This window comes from Coptis chinensis, chromosome 7 (genome assembly GCF_015680905.1).
Source record: "Coptis chinensis isolate HL-2020 chromosome 7, ASM1568090v1, whole genome shotgun sequence".
Taxonomy (NCBI): domain Eukaryota; kingdom Viridiplantae; phylum Streptophyta; class Magnoliopsida; order Ranunculales; family Ranunculaceae; genus Coptis; species Coptis chinensis.
In genome coordinates, this window is record NC_141462.1 from 34,973,625 (window position 1) to 34,996,994 (window position 23,370).

At 38.9% G+C, this 23,370-nt stretch overlaps 2 protein-coding genes and 3 pseudogenes across 5 annotated transcripts in view; all 5 read right to left on the reverse strand.

The window, feature by feature from the left end:
* Positions 1–140: 140 nt before the first annotated feature.
* On the reverse strand, positions 141–2,087 carry LOC147487259 (UDP-glycosyltransferase 73C25 pseudogene; annotated as a pseudogene). Its single transcript, XR_015202194.1, has one exon. The product of XR_015202194.1 is annotated as a UDP-glycosyltransferase 73C25 pseudogene (transcript).
* A 396-nt stretch (positions 2,088–2,483) lies between these two features.
* Positions 2,484–4,508, reverse strand: LOC147487260 (UDP-glycosyltransferase 73C1-like). The gene has a single exon (XM_086572819.1). It carries the CDS (start codon positions 4,187–4,189, stop codon positions 2,687–2,689), a length of 1,503 nt encoding a protein of 500 aa, XP_086428945.1. The 5' UTR covers positions 4,190–4,508; the 3' UTR covers positions 2,484–2,686.
* On the reverse strand, positions 4,468–5,478 carry LOC147487261 (pentatricopeptide repeat-containing protein At3g47530-like; annotated as a pseudogene).
* Positions 5,479–6,080: 602 nt separating this feature from the next.
* On the reverse strand, positions 6,081–12,411 carry LOC147487262 (UDP-glycosyltransferase 73C12-like; annotated as a pseudogene).
* A 2,393-nt stretch (positions 12,412–14,804) lies between these two features.
* The window catches only part of LOC147487263 (ARM repeat superfamily protein), a 55,834-nt gene continuing 47,268 nt past the window's right edge, over positions 14,805–23,370 (reverse strand). The window contains exons 46-51 of one of the 3 annotated variants that reach the window (XM_086573010.1): positions 19,200–19,298; positions 17,283–17,354; positions 17,108–17,193; positions 16,901–16,991; positions 15,285–15,392; positions 14,805–15,219 (exon numbers count right to left, since the gene is read on the reverse strand). In XM_086573010.1, coding sequence (XP_086429136.1) covers positions 15,097–15,219; positions 15,285–15,392; positions 16,901–16,991; positions 17,108–17,193; positions 17,283–17,354; positions 19,200–19,298 — 579 coding nt within the window. In that variant the 3' untranslated portion in view covers positions 14,805–15,096. Of the gene's footprint in view, positions 15,220–15,284; positions 15,393–16,900; positions 16,995–17,107; positions 17,194–17,282; positions 17,355–19,199; positions 19,299–19,507; positions 19,585–23,370 lie in introns of those variants that run through there. The other 2 variants (XM_086573009.1, XR_015202383.1) reach the window with 2 other exon arrangements.

The window sequence follows — 23,370 nt, forward strand, 5'->3', positions numbered from 1 at the left end:
TGTTTTTTTATTTGAAGTGAACAAGGTATGGCGGTACGTACGAAAAGAAAGTGGCCTGATATTTTTGCTCATCAACCCAAGTTATGTACCCATTTATTCCGATAATCCCCTATGATTCTCAGGAAAAAACAAAAAAAAAATCAGCGCAAACAAAATTGTACTATGTTGCTGGTTCTAAAAATCTTGATATCTTACGTACAATTTGCCGCAGTTTAATATGTGACTGCATTTTGATAATACTTTCAGCATTTGAAGTATAATTCTAATGCTCCCAGTGACGAAAACAAACCATGATTGGAACATAATCAACTAAACTAAGAAAAGTGTGCCGAACTCTCTTCGGCCTTAATGGCAGGTATGATCCACATTGTTCTGCTTTTGACAGGAAGTTTTCTTCAGTTGTTGCTCCCTAATATCATTAATGAAGAGTATCATACTTAAGTATGAAGATCCCCCTTCTTCCATTGCTACCCTTGCCAACTTTGCAAGCTTCATTGCTTTTTTTCTTCTCTCTACTCCTTCATCATCGTTGCATGTAAGTTTGTATATAGCTTTCTCAACATCTTCCTTACTCACTGATACTCGAACATTGTCTTCCCCTGCCCAGGGAACAGGGTCAGTGACTCCAATCTCAACTCCTATTCCTAAAATTTGGACAACAAGTTTTTCGTTAAGAAATTGCTCTGCAAACATTGGACAAGTAATCATTGGAACACCTGCACACACCCCTTCTAGTGTCGAATTCCAACCGCAGTGTGTTAAGAATCCACCAATCGCTTGGTGCGACAAGATTAGTACTTGTGGTGCCCACCCTTTAATTATCAGGCTTCTATCTTTGGTCCTTTCCTCAAACCCCTCTTCAGATAACCATTTCTCCAACTCTTTGTATCTCTCGCAGCTCCTGATCACCCAAATGAATGAGTAATTAGATGCTTCTAGGCCCAAACCAATCTCCTGAAACTGCGCAGATGTTAGGCGACATAGGCTGCCAAGACAAACATAGATAACTGAGTTTGACTGCCTTGAATCGAGCCACTTCAAACATAGGTTCTCGTCAATGGAGGCCTTGTTACCTCTTTCGAACTTATCTAAGACTTCCTTGTTGAATTGAGAAACAGGACCAACACACCAAACCTTATCTTGTTTGGCCTTCTGGTACCCGTCGATGTACAGAGGCTCCAAGTCGTAAAAACTATTTATAACTACACCATATGCAGTTAATTCAGCATCATTTACTCGGGCCCGTAGGTCGTTCAGGTCTGTTGAGAGTTTGTGGGATGCTCCAGGCAGACGCGACTTTGTGATCTCAATTCGATCAGGCAAGCCTGGAATAACAAATGGCTCTGACTCGGAGGTGATACTCTCAGTCTCATCAGGCTTATGATGTAATATGTTATGGGAGCAAAAAAGAGAGAAGCAACTGATACCATGGAATATAAGCCTTGGTATATCGAACTTGCGAGCTGTTTCAGATGTCCATGGTAAACAAAAATCAGATATAATACAACTTGGCCTAGGTTCCATTTCTTGAAGTGATTTTTCTAGTGGTTCTCGTAACATAGCAGTTGCTATGAAAAAATTTACCAATGAGTCTGGCGAGGGAAGGGTATCAGCATTTTCACATCCCTCTGGCAGCCCTACTTCTACGTTTGGAAACCGGAGCTCAAGAATTCGTATTGGGAGACTTGACTGCTGAGCACGATCAGTGGTTGTCTTGAACCGCAAGGCGTTTTTGGGCGTCATGACTATGGTGACCACCACGCCCTGCTGAGCAAATAATCTGGCCATGTCTACAGCTGGAATCATGTGGCCTTGGGCCAACATTGGAAACATGATAAAGTGAAGCGGCTGGTCTTGATCCATTAGAACTAGTTGCAAGGTTGTTGTTATTTGTTGGGAGGAACGTATATATGTACAGCTATAAATAGGGTATAAATGCATTCGTAAAAAAAGTATCTCTGGCCTGTTTTCAACATTATCAACGCAAGCTCATATGTCAGCAAAGAAAATCCTTTTCTAACAAATTTCTTCAAGTTTGTACTTTTTTTATTTTACACTTTGTCTTGTAACATCCTAAAGATCAAAACGCAAGATACATACAAGATTTATCTTATTTATTTATGGTACCTTTCGTTTTTTTCGATAGCCATTCATTGTATCTAATGTTTTCTAGCTACTGTTTTTCTGAATTGTCGTGTGTGATGTACCTTGTAATCTCAAGCAGACAATCCATTGGGCAGTTCAGTACTTCTGTCTACAGGATATTTGCAATTTTGATGTTGCTCTTATCCTAGATGTATGGTTTTTATAGCCAACACAGTATGGAGACAAATGGTGACTTAAACAATTAAATATTTTTCAACCTGCGGTCCCAAGTGCTTAGGCCTCAGGGACAAGAAACCAACTATTCTTTGAATCTTGAGAGCCTGTCGTAATTAAAAGAATAAAATCGTATAATTAAAAGAAAGAATGAAAACTAGCACTCAGTAGAAATTCAGAATGTTTCAACATCCAACAATCATAAGCAAAACAATTTGAGATATTATCTTTTGGGAGATTCTTTACTACTCCGTTTGATCAGATATAAGCTAGAGTAAATGACACGAGTAAAATCCCAAATTTATAAAAATGGCAAGGAAGTAAAGGTCATGAAAAAAAACACTGGGAATTGGATCAATGTTTCGGCCTAAACAGTTTTCATCTCTTGCATGGTTAATTTAGTGCTAGCGTGGTGCAACATGTCTTGGATAAAGAGTGTCATATTCAAGTGAGATGATCCTCCCTCTTCCATTGTACTCCTTGCCATCGCCCCAAGCTCTCTTGCTTTCTTCCTCCTCAGTTCTCCTACTTCTCCCTTATCCATTACTTCGGTAACTGCCTTCTGAACATCTTCCTTCTCCACCAACACTCCAACTTTCTCTTCCTCACCCCATTGAACAGTGACATTCACTCCAACCCTGACCGCAATTCCCAAAACTTGTACAATTAGTTTTTCATTGAAAAATTGCTCGGCAAACATAGGCCAAGTTATCATTGGAACGCCTGCACACACCCCTTCCAATGTCGAATTCCAACCACAATGCGTTAAGAATCCACCAATTGCTTGGTGCGATAAAATTAATACTTGAGGTGCCCAACCCATAATCAATAGACCTCTATCTTTTATCCTCTCCTCAAAATTTTCTTCGGACAAGAGTTTCTTCAATTCCCAGTCATTCTTGCCACTTCTAATCACCCAGATGAATGGGCAATTTGATGCTTCGAGTCCTAAACCAATCTGCATCAATTGTGCAGGAATAAGACGACAAAGGCTGCCTAAGCAAACATAAACAACAGAATTTGGCTCCTTTGAATCAAGCCATTTTGAAAGTTCACGGTCATCAATTGACATCCTGTTACCTCTCTCAGCCTTATCTATGTCTTCCTTATTGCATAAAGACACTGGACCTATGCACCAAGCTTTATTGCCTTTAATCTTTTGATAGGCCTCAACATATTTGGGCTCCAAACTGTTGAAACTATTTACAACAACACCATATGCTGTTTCTTCAGCCTCTCTGATTTGGTTGCGGATATCTTGCAAGTCCGACGATGGATCACTCAACCCTGCTGGTAGACAAGCTTTAGTTAACTCAACTCGATCAGGCAAGCCTGGAACAACAAAAGGCTCAGACTCGGAATTGATACTGAGATGAGGCTTGTGAAGGTGGATATTGTGGGAGCACAAGAGGGAAAAGCAAGACGTGCCATGGAAGATGAGTCTTGGTATATCGAATCTGAGAGCTGTTTCGTTTGTCCATGGAAAGGCCATATCAGAAATAATACAACAAGGAATGGGCTCCATTTCTCCCATTGACTGTTCTAATGGTTGTTGCAGCATTGAAACCGCGTTAAAGAAATTCTTAGCCGTGTCTCGTGATGGAAGAGTATCAATACTTTCGCACCCCTCCGGTAATCCTACTTCAACACTTGGAAATTTAAGCTGGAGAAGTCGGATAGCTAGGCCAGATTGTATGGCGCGATCAGTGATGGCTTTGAACCGTAAAGTATTGCGCGGTGTGGTAACTATGGTGACGACAATGCCACGTTCAGCAAATAGTCTGGCCATGTCTACCATGGGGATCATGTGCCCCTGAGCCATTAGAGGAAAAAGAATGAAGTGAAGTTTCTGCTCTGCTTCTAAAGCCATGAGATTTAGTAAGGTGGTTTTTTCTCGGAGATACAAAAATGATATAACTTGAACTTTGAAGATATCTGATGAGAAGAGTGTACTTAGTACTTACTTAATACTCTCGCTTCCAAAGCTTACAGATTTTCACAAAGAAAACGTAAGCACCAATGTCAGCAGAGCAGCATGGATATTCTATTATTTATGCAGGCATGGATATATATATTCTTTATTGGCCAAAACTGGGTCAGGTCATGGGCACATCAGAACCCAGAAATTACTGTAGTAACTGAATTCTTCTATATTGCACCGCTTCTGATAAAACTTGATCCGCTAGCTTTCTTCACATGTTGATTATAGTATCCCTCACAATTTTTGCCTCATCCCATTTCCCACTCAAAGCATACAAGTCTGATATTATAGTATAAACACCTCCATCATGCTCTGGCTTCAACACCTTCAAAACATGTTGTATCACTTTCTCAGCCAACTCGAATTGCTTATGCACTTTACACACAGCCAAGGAAGAACTCCACACAATTACATTTGGTTCAATTCTCATTGACTCGATAACTCCATAAGCTTCGTCCAGCTGTCCCGCCTTACCTAACAAATCAACTACGCATCCATAGTGTTGAATCCTAGGTTCCAACTTCCAACCCATACTCTTCAACCATGTTGTAGAAATATTTAAGCCTGTGAATGTAAACTCATTCGGCCTTACACCAGCTTCTTTCATCTTTCCAAACATAAATATTGCCTTGTCACCATATCTGTTTTGAGCTTACCCACATATCATAGCACTCTAAGTGATCACATTCCTCTCTTTCATCCTCTCAAAAAGTAGAAAAGCATTTTGCGACAATCCACACTTACTATACATATAAACCATAACCGTCCCAATCTCGACATTCCATTTCCAACCATTCTTCACCATAAAACCATGAAGAGACCTCCCTACCAACAACCCAAGACTACCCACGTATGAACATCTTGCTAAAACCAATCCACACCTAACTTGGTCAGGTTTCCCCCTAACCATATACCCAGCAATCATGGCAGACCACGACGCAATGTTCTCAAAAAGCAACCGAGCTTTCTCAACATCCCCAGACTTAAATACCCAATAATCATAGTATTCAACGTAACCGTGTTTCTCTCAGGCATTTCATAAAAAAGTTTACAAGATTCTTGAAATGAAGACACGTAATAAAGAATTTGGACTTAAGCCCAAGTTTCACGTAGGTGATTTATCAAGATTTTAATGTAAACAAGACTGAATATGATTATATGAATCAAAAGGGATGGCATTTGAGTGTAGAGTGTTAAAGCTTTTCTTATACTTGGACCCCATCAACTTATTATGCTTCTTCTTGTAAATCATTAAACCAAGTTTAGGTGAAACATTATTTGCATTTTGTTTTCTTCATTCTGAAAATGTCTCTTCTTGTGTTATATAAGGAAGACAAATCATTTTTTCCATTTCCGAATCTACCATTACAAAAAAATTCTAAAACTATATTAAGTGGGGGTAACTTTGACTTTTTATGTTAAACAAAAGTACTGTAGTCACTTGTCATGTCTATTAGCACACGTGAATAGTATCCTCAACGCATAGTGCATTGGGGCTTTGCCTATTTATCGAAAATATTTCACCGCTCCAGACTTGTGCAATTAACGTACAGTAAGACTGTCACCACCACATCACAGACATGACGAATCAAGCATGGGAACATGTTATGAAGCTAGTTAACTCTATATGCAAAAGCAAAATGAAAATAGCTATCACAGAAATCATAACCAGATCGAACTATAGGTTTATATATAGGGGAGTCCTTTGAGAACAAAAGTTTGGTGTAAGTACTAATAATTAGTACGTCTTTTGTCTTCATCATTTGGAAGATATCTTGGTGAAGTCATCAATTGAGATTTGAGAGATAGTACATGCATCATACAGGTGACGGAGCTTTTGTGATCCTCAACTCAAATTGTTTTCAAGTTCTACGGATAATTATTCTAGTATCATCACATGAATATACCTTTCCAAGTTCAAATGCATGAATCTGGAGTCTAAGCTAATTTCACATGTCATCCGTAACTTGACTATCCGATCATAAATTTTCAAAATTCGCAGTACTAAACTGTAGGGTCCCTTGAGTCCTTGAGAAATAGACATAAGTGAAATCCGTGAAAAACACATGTAGTATATGCTTGATATGCATCGGATCAGTTATCAGACCTCTATCTTTTGTCCTCTCCTCGAATCTTTCCTCAGATAACCATTTCTCTAACTGCAAGTCATAGTGGCCACTTCTGATAACCCAAATGAATGGGCGTTTTGATGCTTCTAGGCCTAAACCAATCTGTTTTAATTAGTTGTGAAGGAATAAGACGACAAAGTTAAGGCTGCCTAAACAAACATAAATAACAGACTTTGGCTCCTTTGAATCAAGCCACCTTAAACATTCGTCGTCCACAATTGACAATTGAGACCTTGTTACCTCTCTGAGCCTAATCAAAGTTTCCTTTATTGCACAATGACACTGGACCGATACACCAAACTTTATTTGGCCTTTCTGTACTCATCAAGGTATTTGGGCTCCAAAGCATCAAAAATTCAAAACTATTTACTACAACACCATATACTGGTTTTTCAGCTTCTCTAACTTGGTCCCGAAGATCACGCATATCGGTTTTGGGATCATTGAACCCAGGTGGTCGGCATGCTTTAGTTATCTCCACTCGATCAGGCAAGCCTGGCACAAAAAAAGGCTCTGACTCAGAACTTACACTCTCATGAGACTTGTGAAGGTGTATATTGTGGGAGCACAAGAGAGAAAAGCAAGATATGCCATGGAAAATGAGTCTTTGTATACTAAACTTACAGGCTGTCTCATTAGTCCTCGGCAGGAACGTATCAGAGATGATACAACTTGGCGCAGGTTCCATTTCTTGTATTGATTGTTCAAATGGTTGTTGTAGCAAGGAGAGTGCAACAAGGAAATTCTTAACCATGTCTCTCGAAGAGAGAGTATCAGCACTTTCGCATCCCTCTGGTAATCCTGCTTCAACACATGGAAACTGGAGCTGAAGAAGCCGAATTGGGAGGCCAGATTGAATGGCGCGATCCGTAATGGCCTTGAATCGTTATGCATTATTACAAAGTGTGTTGGCTATGGTGACAATCACCTTGCGTTGGGCAAGTAGTCTGGCTATGTCTATCATGGGGATCATGTGACCTTGAGCCATGCATCAAAGGAAACAATATGAAGTGATGCTGCTGCTCCACTTCAGGATATGGAAGTTACCTAAGATGGTTTTTATAACACCCCGTCTTTTAATTGCTTTTCCTATAATAATATTAATAATAATAATAATAATGTAAATAAATAACAGAGATAAGATATCCAGTAAAAAGCCCGTAAGTAAGTAGATAGGTTTAAAACCCTTGTTTTTCGTAGGGGTTTCTCATGTAGAGTTTTGAGGGAAAAACAAAACGAGAGTTTTAGAAGAAAAAAAAAAAAGGAGAGTTTTACCGAGAAAAAAAAAAAGGGTTGAACAAGAAAGATCGTCCGGTTTATACCAACGACAACTTTGGGGGGTTTCTTTTTTTAAAAGTCGCTCGGTTTATAACAAAGAAGTGGATATTTTACGTTTTATTTTTGTTTACCATCGATTTTGTGATACGAGGTACTGTTCACATGATGCTTTATTTAGCCAATACGATATACTGTGTAGTGTAAACTTAATATATAACTTGGAATAAATCTAAAGTGATTTCTGGCTATGAACAAACTGGACGATTTAGGTATTCAGGAATTGGTTGGATGGAGAGTTGTGGGTTCGGAGGTTGTCAAAACCTTGAACCCACCCAAAACGCCCTCTTCTTGTTTTTTCATTAGAATTCGGTCCTGTATAGTTTTACTGAACTTTTCTGTTGTTGGGTTGGTATATATTGTGTGGTGATGTTAACTGTTGTGTTACCATTGAACTTATATGATTGTTGTTTGGGTGGAATGGGTGAGGGGGAAGCCTTGAAACAGCCATTAATGGCGTTCGACCAAGACCCAAACCGTTCTGATTTTTATGTGTTGTTTGAATGTTTTGTTGTTTGGTTTTTGTTGGGAGAGTGTTGTTGGGTTGTGGTGGATGTGTTGCGGTGGATTGGGTCTTTGGAGAGGAGCCGCCCGAGCTCAAGGGTTTTGTTAATGGCGTGGGATACGATTTTTGCAGTATAACGAAATCATGAATTGTTAGGATAGGTGTGTAGGGGTTTTTGTGGGGATGAAAACCGCTGGGTTTGTTTTAGTTATAGGTGGCCGGTGGTGGCTGCATCGGTGGTGGAGGCGCTAGTGGAGATTTCATGAGCAAGGAGATGAATAGTGACTCACGATTTGGGCTTGGGCCAAATCGTGGTGGGCTATATGTTTTTGTTTGGTTTTTTTTTAAAATTTTAGACTATGGGCTTTTGGCTTTGGGCTTTTAGGTTTTTGGAGTTTAGGCTAGGTTGACCAATATTGACTGTTGACTTTGACCAGAGTTGACTTTGACCAGTTGACCCAAAAATTTGACTTTTTCCTAAAATTATGATTCGGTCTATTAGGATAAGTCTAGGACTATTAGCATGTTTGACTTATGCTAGGACCTTTATAAATATACTTGTGTACGTGTATTTACTGCTTTGTGATTTTTCAGTCTTTTACGATACACAACGTTATGACACTTATACATTCATGAAATTAATAACGCGTAAACCAAAAATAATTGAATCAAGATTTTTCCTTCGTTCTCTGAAATAAGTTATGCAATAAAGTTCAATAATGCGTAAATAAAATTTACCGCACCCTTTTAGAACTCTCCACGCCTCAAGTTTTGGAATTTGAGTTTATGACTGATGAAGTCATATGTTAGGTGGGCATTTATTGAATGTGCAATAAATGGCCTGTTAGCGTTATATAAGAGTATTCATTGAATGTGCCATGAATGACCAGATGGTTTGATCGCCTCTAAAGAGGAACTAAGGTATTCGCCATGGGTTAGTTGAATTCCTCGAGTGTATCGGAATGTAGAATTGGGTATTCCTTGAATGTGGCGAATGACCCGGGCATTCATTGAATGTGCCATGAATGACCCGTTAGTGATATGATAGGTACTCCTTGAATGTGGCGGGAATGACCTAAGGTATTCATTGAATGTGCCATGAATGACTCGAGTTTTGTGCCCAAAGAGGTCGTGAAATATGTGTATGAAAGCCCGAGATGGATATGATATTGTGGTATTCGGTGGGAGAGAGGGCACAGAATGTGTGATTTGGCAAATGTATGGAGTGCAAATCGTGGAGTAGGTACTAAAGGGTGGGTGTATAAGAAAAGTAATTGATTAATTGATAAGAGAAATTGATTTGTTTATACGAGCGTGCTTGGGTTTACCTTTGAATACATATAGAATATCTACATATGTTATATATACAAGTTCTAACTTTCTTTTGCAGGAGGATATGACTTAATAATATTTTGTGCAGGGACGCGGTCCTACCCTTATACAGCGGCGGATATCGGTAAGTGTAATTCAATTATTTAGATATTAAAATGAATTATTAGAATGAGTTAATAAAATGAAAGTTTTGCTTGGGAAGAAACTATGCCGGTTGAGATGACGGAACTACCTGTCTTCCAAGCCGAAAATGATTAGATTATGATAGATTTAAAGTGTAGTTGGATAAGTAAAGTTTGAAATATTTATATGTAGTTAGTCTACTCATACCAGCAAATTCCATTTTGCTGACTCATGTTTGCTTTGTTTTGGCAATGTGGGTGTGTTCTTGGGAACACAGTGGAAAAGCGATGGAACCGCTAGGCGTGATTAGGATTAGTGCTGGAAGCGGTCAGTTAGTTTTCTTTTAGGTCTGATTCTTTATTGGAATGATGTAATAACGTAGTTTACCTTTTTTATGGCATGAGAACATGGTAATGAGGAATTTTATTTTGAGAGTTGGTTTGATGTTTTATTTGGACGAATGATATCTTAATAAAGCAATGGCGGATAATTATTGAGATTATTTTTAATTTATGTTGTTTCTTTTATGACATGACTGTTAGGGTTTTGTATGTGTAGTATCCTCCGTCATAGTCTGGGTTTTTAAACAAGTGAACCTAGTGATGTTTGAGATTTTTTTTATATTTCAAATATTCACTTTGTTATTGTTTAGAAATTCAGACTGTGACAGTTTTCAGGGAGAAAATTGAACAATCCAATTTGGAGAGAGCAAGTTATGTAATGGATAAATTGTACTGCCAAGTTCCAAACACTGCCAAATTAAGGTCCCCCTCTTTGCTGAAATAGAAAACGTGAGCACCAATGTCAGCATAACGATAGCTATTGTTTGCTTGGAAACTTGGACCAGTGTGATGCACTGATGGTGGGTGAGAATTTAAATGATAAGTCTGAAGTTGTCCATATCTGTTTGTACTTCGTAGTAGAATAAACCTTCATCCTCTCCCCTTTATCACATGTCCTTTAACACTGCGCTTCATTCCATTTCCTGCTCGGAGCATATACAAGTTTGATATTGTGTATAAACACGCGTGTCCTCCATTATCTGGCTTCACGCCTTCACGTCCAAAATTTGTTTTCACTTTTATCAACCATCTTGAACTGCTTATTCACCTTAATGCTGCCACCTCATAAAGAAACTGGTCTAGCACACAAGTACACAACACGCTCTTTCCTTCAGCCTTCCAGTATTCTTCATTGTATTATTGCTCTTTTTTTCCTCCAATTCATCACAACTATTGACCATCACACCATATTGGTTCAGCATCTTTAATATTACTGCCGTATGTATTGGAAGTACTTCGGTGCAACCATGACTCCAGGCTGTTATTTTGTCATTTCAGAGCATGCCTGAAAAAAGAAAAGGTTCTGACTGAGAAGTAGCCGTATGGTGGATCTCAATGTACTAAATTATGCAAGAGATAAGCAACAGATGCATGGAAAACAATCCTTGGTGTTTGAAACTTGAGAGCTGTTCCAGATGTCCATGCATGGATGACTCATGTCTTTTTTTTTTGCTAAAGGGTAATTGTATTAGATAGCAAAGAAAAAACAGTATACATTTGTGAGGGCCTTGGGTAGACCACTCCAACATACATTTCCTAAATTTTTAAGAAATAAATCTGAAATAGGTAGAGTGTTGGTTCTCTAACCTATAAACAAAATTAGGTCTATGCTCCCACCATTGCTTCTGGCCTTTTGCTAGGGTCGCTCCTTTCTTTGCACACAAGTCTGCTCCGAAATTTGCCTCCCTCCATGTGCTTGTTAGAACTATATTTGCCTTCCCTTTAGTCCTTTCCCAATCTGCTCTAACTTTCCAAAGGTTATCGAGTTGGTTTGGAATGCTTTGATTGCTGCTGTGGAGTCCGACTCCACCCATATTTTCGTGAACCCCATCTCAATCGCCTTCGTAATACCTTCAACAATAGCTCTTGATTCAGCCACATAGTTTGTATCTGAGCCTATTCCCCCAATGTAAACTCCAACAACTTCGCCTGTGTACTTCCTGAATAGTGTTCCCCAACCTGCTGGACCAGGATTGCCTCGAAAGCACGACCATCCGCATTGATTTTTAAGTATTCAGTGATGGAGCAACCAATAACACTCAAGAATCCTTGGTGCTCGACTCAGTTTATTCCTCAGTCCCAAGGCATGAAGTGCTTCCAATTCTAGAGGGGTGTTGTCCATGGTGCCACCAGAGAGCTCATGTGCTCTTAGAATAGCCCTTTTGATATGTATTCTGACCTGCCCCTTCTCAACATTCCCACCATCATAAAGAACTCGGTTTCTTGTCTTCCAAATATGTACAAGGCAAGCAATAGTCAGGCCGGACTGGATGTCTTTTGTGAGTGGGCTCCCCGGACTTACAAGAATTGAGAACATCGTCCTCGGTAGATGCCTGACCGCAACTTGAATGATTCCTTTAGATAGTTCCATTGTTCTTGTCGAAAGTGCATCCGAAGAGAATGTGTTCCTGTGTCTCTTCATGCTGCAAGCCCAGGCAACACCTAGATGCAATTTTAAAATTCCTCTTCTTAAGCATGTCATCAGTGTGCATAATCCCCTGGAAAATTTTCCAGCCAATGGCTTGAGTACTTGGGTGCAACTTGGCCTTCCAAATGAATGTATGCCTCACCTTTTTCTCGCTTCTTTTCGATTGCTTCATGTGCGGTAGATCGAGAATTTGCCATTGGTAGATGGCATCCGGATCCTAGCATCATCTTGTGTGGAATTTGGGGCTTGTAGGTCATTAACATTGACACCGTATCCGAATCTGAATCATTTCAAAGGGGAAACTCCATTGTCCATTCATGTATGCATTCACTAAGTCTTGAACTGCAATGCCCCCAAAAATCATCTGTCATCTGAAATATATGAGTGAAAGTTCCGGCTCCTGTCCAGTTTTCCTTCCATGTGTTTATGGCTTCTCCAGTACCGATGACCCAGGTCGTATGCACTTTTGATTCCTTGAGAGCCCATTTGATGCCTGGCCATATAGTAGAAGTCTTGTATTTTGTCCACTCATCACTTCTTGCACCATATTTCCCCTTCATATACATTGCCCACCATTATTATCATTTTCTAAGCTCCAAGACAACTTCATCAAAGATAGCTAGATTAATGTCTTTGAGTCTCCTCAGCCCAAGTCCACCCTCTTCCTGTGGCTTACATGTTTTCTCCCAGTTCAGAGTCATGAATTTCTTTTCTGCAGGATTTCCAGACCAAATGAAATTTCTAATAATTTTCTCACACTCCTTAATGACTGAAGCAGGCCATTTGTAAATAGCCAAGTTGTGGACGGATATGCTATTGAGAACATGCCTTGCAAGAACAACTCTTCCTTGAAATGAAAGCATCTTGCCAGCCCAGCTAGTTGCTTTCTTCCTTATCTTGTCGACCAGAAGGGTTAGGTTTGCTTTAGTTAACCTTCCTGTGATGATTGGCACACCAAGATACTTCTCCGAAGGCCACCCTCTTTTATGCCCGAAAAACACAATAGATTCCCTTCGCATGTGGTCATGGGGCTTAGAAAGATTTTGCACTTGTCTTTGTTGATGTCTTGACCAACCGAGCATTGATACACCTAACAAATCTAGAAGAGACTTTAGACATCTTTTATCAAAGATTACGTAACATAAAAATATCATCGGCAAACATGAGGTGAGAGGGGCTACAATAGTTTGTATGTGTTACCATTCTTTTGACTTTCTTTTGGGAGACTAGGTACTCTATTCCCCTGCTGAGACAGTCTTCTGCAAAGGCAAAGAGGAGAGGTGATAGTGGATCTCCTTGTCGTAGTCCCCTGTTTGCTGTGAAATAGCCTCTTGGCCCTCCATTGATCATGACGGATATGCAATTGTTTGTGATAGCTCCTTGAAGCCAATGAAGCCAGGTGTCAGAGAAGCCAAATCTTTCCATGACAGACCAGAGAAATTTCCAATCGAGTGTATCAAATGCTTGAGAGATGTCAAGTTTGATAGCTGCATTGCCTCCATGTCTCTTGACTTTGAGTTCATTAATCATTTCTGAAGCAAGCCCAATGGCATGATGTGAGTTTCGATTGGAGATGAAACCATATTGAGCCTTTGAGATGATTTTTGAAGCTATTGGAGCCAGCCTAGAAGCCAAGATCTTTGTAATAATCTTGTAAGCAAAATTTGAGAGGCATATTGGTCTGTACCGATTAAGCTGGTTTGCATTCCTCTCTTTTGGTATCAGCACAATAAAATTTACATTGTAGCTTTTTGGTAGTCTGCTTTTCAAAAAGAAGTATCTCACTGCTCTATGGGGAGGTTGTAGTTCATGCAATGACTGTTCTTCATCAAGTCCACTGGAAGAGTACTGTCAAGGCTCGCCAGCTTCTAAACATAGGTTGGAGAAACCGGATTGGGAGACCAGATTCCAGGAGAATCAGTAATAGAATTAAAATCCACTGCATTTTAGGTGTGGAGACTATGGTTACAGTCCCACCACACGCAGTTAATAATCTGCCGGTTCACTCATGGGGATCATACCATATACGGCCGGGGGCCATTAACGGAATCAACACAAAGTGGAGTATGCGACTTTGTCAAGACAAGGTAAATATATGTTAAACATTTGAAGGAACAGATCCGCGAACTTGTTGAGTTCAAAAGCTGGATACAAAATTCGAATAAACCTGTACACACGCCGTTCCTGATTATCAAAAAAAAAAATGAAGAACTATAAATTACGTGCCAAACTCTTGAAGAATTGTCCAGTGTTGATATTGTTGACATGACAATATTTCCAATGTTGTAGACTTGTAGGTTTACCAGCTAAAGCTTGAGCAATCAATATTATCAGCATATAGGAACTACGATTCAACGTATACATTTGCAGAGATTTTAGAAAACCTTTTACTAAATTCTTGCAGATAACTTCACCTTGCCCTCGAATGGGGAATGTAGTAATAATTCAGGCTAACGAGGAAAGCCTTACTTCGGCAAAGGCTTATCGATCGTATCGATCGTACAGCATTGTTGGACTTCGCTGTTTTCGCAGTCTGCATTGAAATAGATTTGAAGAGAATATAACAAACTGAGAGTGTTGGAAATACAACTCCATCCAAACCTCGTAATTTTATAAAATATTAACAGTCACTTTACAAGTTCTGTATTTTACAGCACTAAAACATAAACTTGAGCATATCTGACTACAAATTACAATATATATTTTGTTACAGATCAACTATACAACTTGTCAAACACCTTAGAACATGTGATTTGGAATGTTATGCCCTCAAGTCTTCCACTGTGCAGTTTCACTCACACATTACATCCTCTGCTGTTCTAAACGTCTTAATTAGCTCATGTGTCATGGCCACCATTTAGAACTGAATCAGCTTGCTCAAGTCATGATGCCTTCCATGAGAGTGAGTTTGTGGACCTTAGTAACATGCCGATAGATGAAGAACAAGTTGCGCGAACAATTGCATCTGGTGACTGGCTCATTTTGCCAACCAACATACCGAAAACCTGAAAGAGTCTTGTTTCAGTTTCTTTAAGCTAGTTACTATGCCGAGTGAAAAGTAAATAAATACCTGTGGAAAGTACGGAGTTGAGAGGCGCTGGTCATCTGAATGAGACAAAATGCTGCTAGAGAAGTAAATCGCATTTGCTTGGATTGTCGCCCAAGGAGCATCAAATGCCTGTGTCAAGATATGTAATTACTCCAACCCAGACTTTTCATATTCTATCACGTGACTATCTATCATCTACTATTTATGATATTAAAGCAACTATTCCAGAAAATATTGCGGGAGGTTCAAACAATTCAATGTAAATTTGATGTTTACATTGGACCAAATTGCTGATTAGCAAAACATACTATTCTGTATTTTTCTATCTAGGTCACATACTATATTCAATGAACTAATCAACAGACTTCGAAACTTTTCTCACTTTGGTACCAAATTCCACCACCATCTCCATATTTACAACAATCACCACCATCTTTATTACTACCACCGCGGATGCTACCACAAGTATTCCATGATCCCCACTTTCACCACCCTCACTACCACCACCACCACCATTTCATTACCAACGCTCCACTCAATTTCTATCAATGTTTTTTCAAAATGCAAGTTTAAGATTTAGTTTATAGAAATATGGAATTGAAATATCAACAACCCCAAATACAAATTTACAAAGGACATATTGACTTAGGCCACTTGTTTATAGGTGAAACTTGACTCAGATTGCTTTGTTCTTTGTTCTTTCTTGTTTTTTTCTCTATTTATTTATTTGCATCTGGTCACAAGTCGGTTAATTTTTATTTGCACTCGGTAATTTTTTTAGCTGACAGGCTAGCTGGCACCTGCAACGTAAGTCAAATTTCGCTTATAAAAGAAGTGAACGAAATCAAAAGTTACCCAATTGGCCAATTTATAAAAGTATTATATGATGGTGGTGGTGCTGGTGGAAAAGAAGCATGCGGCTTGTGCATGCCTTTTTTTCTTTATGTGAACATTGTGAAATGCTGAGTAAACTTTAAAATTTAAACATGAAACCTGAAAATTTTAACATACACGTTATCTCACACATTGACACAATTTTACCTGAATTACCAAAATGGAAAAAAAAAATTAAGTACCTTAGTTGTATAGTAAGTTGCCCAAAGTAAAAAAGTACAGAATAGTGCATTGATCTAATTGGCAACTTGGCCTATAGATTTAGTGTTGTTTGCAACCATTTAAGTACTAATTCAGTGTTAGCTACTTAGCTCTAAGAAACAAATAAAAAGGAAAAGAGATTAATTAGATGAGAGGCAGTTAAATATTTGTATATAGCAATGTCAGGAACTGACAATTCCAATCATAAAACAATAACCACAACAGACCTCAAGCCTAAGCTAATGGAGAGAGACTTATATACACATCCTAACAATACCAACAACCATATGGTGGACCAAACCTCACAAGATCTTCGTGAGCTCTAGCAGCGGACTTGAAACTCGAACACCCAACCTCAGAGAACCTACTCTTATGTGTGTTCACTTTGAAAGCTAGAGGTGATTGAGACACAAAAACGTATATCAAAGGACCAAGAGTACAAGAAGGAGCAGGCACATCCCTAAAAAACATCCAAGTCCCCCACCATATAATGTCTCCAGTCTAATTAACGTGTAACTAAATGAAATCATGCAGGTGCAAACCTGGATTATCAATGCCATATAGGTATCAGCTCTGGAGGCAAAATGTTGACATATGAGTCTTGTAACATCCCTTAGGAAATCCTCGTAGCCACTTCTGATAAAAGAGGAAAAGAATTACATAGCATGTTTAATTTCTCAACTAAACATAATATAAACTTACAGGGAGCAAGAATCAGATGTCTGAACTTGGGTTTCATTTACGCATACCGATGGTCCGAGTTGAAGTAATGCATGTTTAGAATAGCAGACATATTATCCACTTCCATCAGGTTCACAACACATCGGAGAGTATTCTACAGAAACAATAGTTGAAATGTTATCAACTTTTTCAGTACACAATTCAATAAGAAAACCAAATGAAAAGTACTCAAAAGTATTTTACCCGGCAGGCTTGTCGGACACTAAGATTATCATCATGAACATGAAGAATCATACGTGGAAGAGTCAGATGCACCTGAAAATGTAAAATTACTACCGATTTCCTCTAAAAGTTTTATGAGAGAACGGAGCTTTCTTGTACTGTAAGGTTGTCAAGATGAGCCATGTAAAGTGGATATATACAATATACTTTATCTATACTTATTCACAAGAATCAATACCTACAATTAGTTGATTATTATCCACATTTTCATACAGCCGGAGGATCACTTACAGTACAATAGGAAACATTAAAAATAATGGAAAACCAAAAACTTAAGTAACTTTACAGTTCCAAAATTTCCACACGCAATGACATTTTCTTAAGCGCGTTGATTTAACACAAGATGAGAAGAATCTCACCCCTCCTGAGGAGGAAACTACTGAGATTTGTGGGTCTTTGACTCCAGAAGATTCCAGTTGTCCCATGTTGATTGTTTGTCGTTTTTAAAAACTCCGGTTTTTAAGCAGGATCCTATGTCATGGCTTCGCCATATTTTCCGTGCATGATGCATATCAAATGGCAAGTTGAGTAATGTTATCATTGACAGTGGTTCTAGCGACTCAAGGATGAACCCCAAACCTTATATCATTTCGTGGTTACAGGATGGCGCCACAATAAATGTTACTCACCGATATTTAATTCCTTTGTTTATTGGTCCTACATACAAGGATTGAGTATGGTGTTCAGTTGTCATTGTGGATGCTTGCCATTTCTTACTTGGATGACCATGGAAGTAATGGGGGTGAGAACACTAGTACATTCACTTTTCACGGAGAGACGATTGTTTTGACAACATTGGCTCCAGTACACCCTCTTCCTAATCCACGCCCACCAGTAAAGCAGGGTATTCTAGCAGCAGGATATGACCGTGGTATGTTTGTTGCTATTATTGAATCATTTGTTTCAATGTCCTAATACTATCCCACCTGTGTTACAGCCATTACTGGATTCCTTTTCTGATGTTTGTAATGAGCCTACTCTGTGTTATCAGACCCGGCCTGGCCAGGCGGTTTGACCCGGTAAACCGTCGAACTGGTCCCTTAACCAGGCTGGATCCATTACCAGATCGTTTATGCACTTGACCCAGTGCTAGTTTTGTCAAACCTAGTTAAAACCGGACGGTTTACCAGTGGACAGAGCCCACTAACCCAGTTTGGCTAGCTTTAGAAATCCAAAATAAATTTGAGTGTCATGTGCACATTTGAACCCTAGTTCCTCTTTTCACCCACTAACTAGTTGCTCTGCCACTTTGCCTACCAGCCCGTACGGATAGTCTGATAGATTCTCTCCTCACATATTGATTCAATCGCAATTGCAAAAAACCAATTCCACGAACTCTCAATAAAAAAATCAATTCAATTCAATTCAAAAATTAAATTGGCCAAAGGCTTACAAGTCCTTATATATAGGAAAACAACTTCTAAAACAAGTAAAACTCCCTAAATTCGGAATTAAAAATAACCTCAAACAAGTAAATCAGTGTACAATGTGTAATTCGGAATTAAAAATCTCCCTAAACAAGTAAATCAGTGTACAATCTGTAACTTACCAAATTATATTGATTAGATCAACAGCAATAAGAAGAAAAGAAACGTGAAAGTAGAAAAATATTTAGACGCCAGGAAAAACAAGTCTATTATCAAATTACTGTATCACAGGGTTGTATATACATTACAAATTTAAGTATAAGCGAGCTGTAGTAAGTCTACCCTAAATTTGCAGGTCCACGGCTCAAATAAATTCCGTAAAATTAGCCTAACTATCAAATGAAAAATACAACCACGTTGAAAATCCCTGTCTACGAGCTTCCAACCTAAAGAAAGATAAATATAAATCTTGAAATAGTGTTCAGTAATATAACAGGGTATGGTAAGATACCTGATCAAGGAAAGCCTCACGATGCACACCAACTCCATAGTTGCATAGCGCTCCAAAGGCTGCAAAAGCAGTTGCTCGCAACTTCACATTAATACAGACCTGTTACCGAAAATTGAATGAATAAATCCATCGGGACTAGTAATAAGAAAAATGAAGGACACCAATATGACTCTTTTAATGAAGATAGCTTGGAAATTTCTCAATGGTAATGATCAGCACTAACCAAATATACCATGAGAAATGGGGACTTGGTCCTTTATTAGGATGTGCAACACCTAATGTGGAATTCGTTCTATCAGAAAGATTACCTGGTCCTGGTTATGCGAACTCTTTAGTTTCCAGTGTAACTTCGATGACCAGCAGCAACCATTCACCAAGTCATCTTCTACCAGTACGTTCATAAGAGATTTGTAGGGGCAAGTATATTAGTATCCATGGTTGAGTTAAGGACGGGAAGAAACCAAGTGCTCTTTGATGTGACAGGGCACAAGTGCAAGAAGGGTGTTCTCAAGTGGATACACTCTGCTGCGTCACTATCAATAGGAAACAGCTATACAACTGATGGGCATACACTCATACAGCTGAACTTGAGTCCCGACCTCCAAGAGCACCTAAGGTACTACCATGCAAGTGGCTCCCACCCACCCTAACCCTTATCAAGATGAATGGAGATGGTGCATCCAAAGGGAACTCTGGTCCTAATAGTTTTGGTAATATCTAAAAAGACTGTAACTCTCAGGTCCTTGATGCCATTAGTTAAGGAATACAACCAACTACAAGCTTCACTGCTGAATGTCAGCTATTGTAGAAGGTGCAGAAAGAGCTGTGAAAGAGGGATGGGTGGACTAATGGGTTGAGTATTGATTCTACTGCTGCAGTACAAGCTTTTGGGGGTAAGAAGATTCCTTAGTAATTCAGGAGCAAGTGGTCACAGGCACTTGGATCCCTTCATCTTGTGGTAGTCACATCTATATGGAGAGAGGTCAACATTGCATCTGAACTTCTGGCCAATCATGGTGTCTTTTGGGACCTAATATTTGTTAACATATTGTTAGGAGGCCTCCACTCCGTTATAAAGTAGAGGATCCCATATAATCTACTTTAAATTTAAAAACTTGTAAAAGTTACTAAATTGCCTTGGGGACATACCCTAGAAATTTAGGATGCCCATTCTTTTTTTTAGGTAAAGTGCCCATTCTTACTTTTCTCTTCTTTCGTTTGTTTTTTTTTCATCCTTCAGTCACTACTATAATAGTTACTTATCTAGCCAAAAACCAAGTATGAATCAATTCACTACATATGCAATTTAACATGTGGCAGCTTGACAGAAACAACTCAACCACAGCTATAGTAGGCCAACCTCAAACAATGCATATCATGAGATGATGAGAATATGTTCTAATACTTCAAATTTTCAAAATGGTTCATAAAAAAAATCAAGCAAAAAACTCTCCGTAAGAAATTAAGATTTCAGAACAATATAAGTTTTGCAATCAACTTAGTTGCTAATTGGATAGGTCATCCTAATTGACTTAAAACTATGCATTACACTGAATCTCATTAATTTTATGATCTATGTGTTGTATATCAAAGCATTAATATAGTGAGCATTATTTACTGAGTTCCTATTCATTTAAAGAATTATCATTATAATAGGGCTAACTAATATTGTATATCAAGATTGGATAACTCTGTTAATTTTGGGTATGCAGTTTTAATTCCAATTAAAATTACAAACTGATTACCATATTGCAATTTTCTAATCCTGAGAATATGCATTGGCCCAAAGGTTGATAATCACTTTATTGGTTAGGAAATTGAAGTAGGGTAATCAGTCTGTAATTATATTAACTGGAATTAAAACTGGATACCCAACAGGTAACGGACTTATCTAATTTTGATATACAATATTAGTAGCCTTAATATAATGATAATCTCTTAAAGATATTCACTTCATAGAGAGTAGAGACAACTAGACCAGGTATTTCTGCACCAATGGAAAGATTGTACAATTAAGAAATGGTTGCTGTCTTCCAATTTATCATTATGTTTTGGGGGCAGGGGGCAGGGGGAATTCATCTTTATCCCCAGCTCCTTAGAAATAAAAAGGTTTAGTGAGAAAAGGTTGACAAATCTGCGGAACGAAATTTCATAACAGCATTAAAAAGAAGTTAAAAAAATGGTTGGTTCCTAGTTGGATCTTGCAACCTCATATCTCCGAATATTGCAGCGACGACATTATCATCTAATCTCGCAAGTCAGTAACAAAGGTAAGACTCGAGGAAGAGTTCCTGTAAGCCGTGGGAGGGTGATGAGTGCCACTTTACTATTTTGCAATTGGGCTATTGTGCAGCTTGAAGTTAAGTTATTGTTAAATTCTTTTTGGTAAGGGAGAATGATGTGATGCATAATATTGGCCACGTTACAAGAGTCGTTCAAGACTCCAAACCGAACTTGTATTATAGCAGTTCTTTTGATTCAAACAATATCCTTAGTGACATTATGGGATCACAAAGGAGTCGTAACACACCTCTGAATAATGGAAAGGATCTGGTTTTGTCTGAAGGGAGAGAGGAAACTTCGTCGGTTATATTCCCTAACTGCAACCGTAAATTAGCCAAAGAGGTTATGAGGTTATCGTCTACCGTGAATTATGGGGACCCACCCAGTGGGAGCAGGAGGAGTGTGAGCGGTAATAAGTTTTCTTAATGACGCCAAAGACCTTGTCTTGGAATGTTAGAGGATTAGGTGATATGGATAAAAGAACTCTTGTCAAGGATTTTATTCGTCAGTCTGGGGCTTCGATTGTTACTCTACAAGAGACTAAACTGGAAGTGATAGATAATAATATGATTCAAGATATTTCGAGCAGGAATAATGTGGGGTGGGTTGCCACTCCAGCTTTAGGTACCCGAGGTGGGGTATGTGTGATTTGGGACAAAGATGTGATTGTTGTAGAAGATTCCCTTATTGGGGCATACTCTGCTACCATTTTGTATTATGAGATTGGAAGCCTTGATAAATGGATGTTTTCAGGAGTATATGGTCCATCTAATAAGAGCGATCTCAAGGATCTCTGGGAAGAGTTAGATAACGTTCGAGCTTACTCTGTGTTGGATTCGTGGTGTCTTGCAGGGGATTTTAATATGATAAGGTTTTCTGAGGAGAAGAGTGGTGGATGCGCCATTAACTCGGGTATGAGGAGATTTTCAAACTTTGTTAATCGGCACGATTTGGTGGATCTGCCGTTTGTTGGGGGTAATTTTACTTGGTCAGACCACAAAGTGGACCCTATACTTGTTCGTCTTGACAGGTTTCTCATTGATACTGGATGGGAGGATAAGGCCCCGAACTTGATCCAAACCATACACTCTGCTCCTACTTTTGACCATCGGCCCATCACTTTGGAGTGTAGAAAATCTTCTAAGAAACCCTCTCCTTTTCGGTTTGAGTTAATGTGGCTGCTTGAACCGACTTTTGAAGAGTTGGTGAAAACTTGGTGGGGTGAAGGAGTATTTGAAGGACGACCTAGTTTCATTGTCGCAAAAAAATTGAAGTTTGTTAAATCTAAAATCAAAATGTGGAGCAAGGAAGTCTTTGGGAGTGTGGAGACTCGAAAAAAATAATTCCCTTCAAGAACTTAAGGAATTGGACATTGTGGAAGAGGAGCGTAATCTAACAGGAGCTGAAAGGGACAGGAGGGAGGTGGTTAAAAGAGAGTTAGAGAAAGTGATCTTGATGGAAGAGATTGCGTGGAAGCAAAGATCAAGGGATAAGGAGATCCAAGAAGGAGACCAGAATACGAAGTATTTCCACAGCCTCGCAAATGCTAGGAGAAGAGTTAATTCGATTTCCAAGTTGAACATAGGGGGCTCTATGGTTGATGATGAAGAGGTAATCCGTAATGAGACTGTGAATTTTTATACATAATTGTACAAAGAGCCTATGAGATACAGACCTCAACTTGACAATCTCGAAGTTAATCAAATTTCGGTGGAAGATAAGGAGTGTGTGGAGCTACCGCTTCAGGAGGAGGAGATTTTTGGAGCTCTGAATTCGATGGATGGAGACCGCGCTCCGGGCCCTAATGGGTTTCCTGTTGAATTTTTTAAAAAGTTTTGGACTACTATTAAAAGAGATTTTTTGGAGATGGTGAGAGATTTTCAAATGA

Coding starts and splice junctions, on each gene's coding strand:
- LOC147487260 (XM_086572819.1), bottom strand. CDS start 4,189: ATGGCTTTAGAAGCAGAGCAGAAACTTCACTTCATTCTTTTTCCTCTA.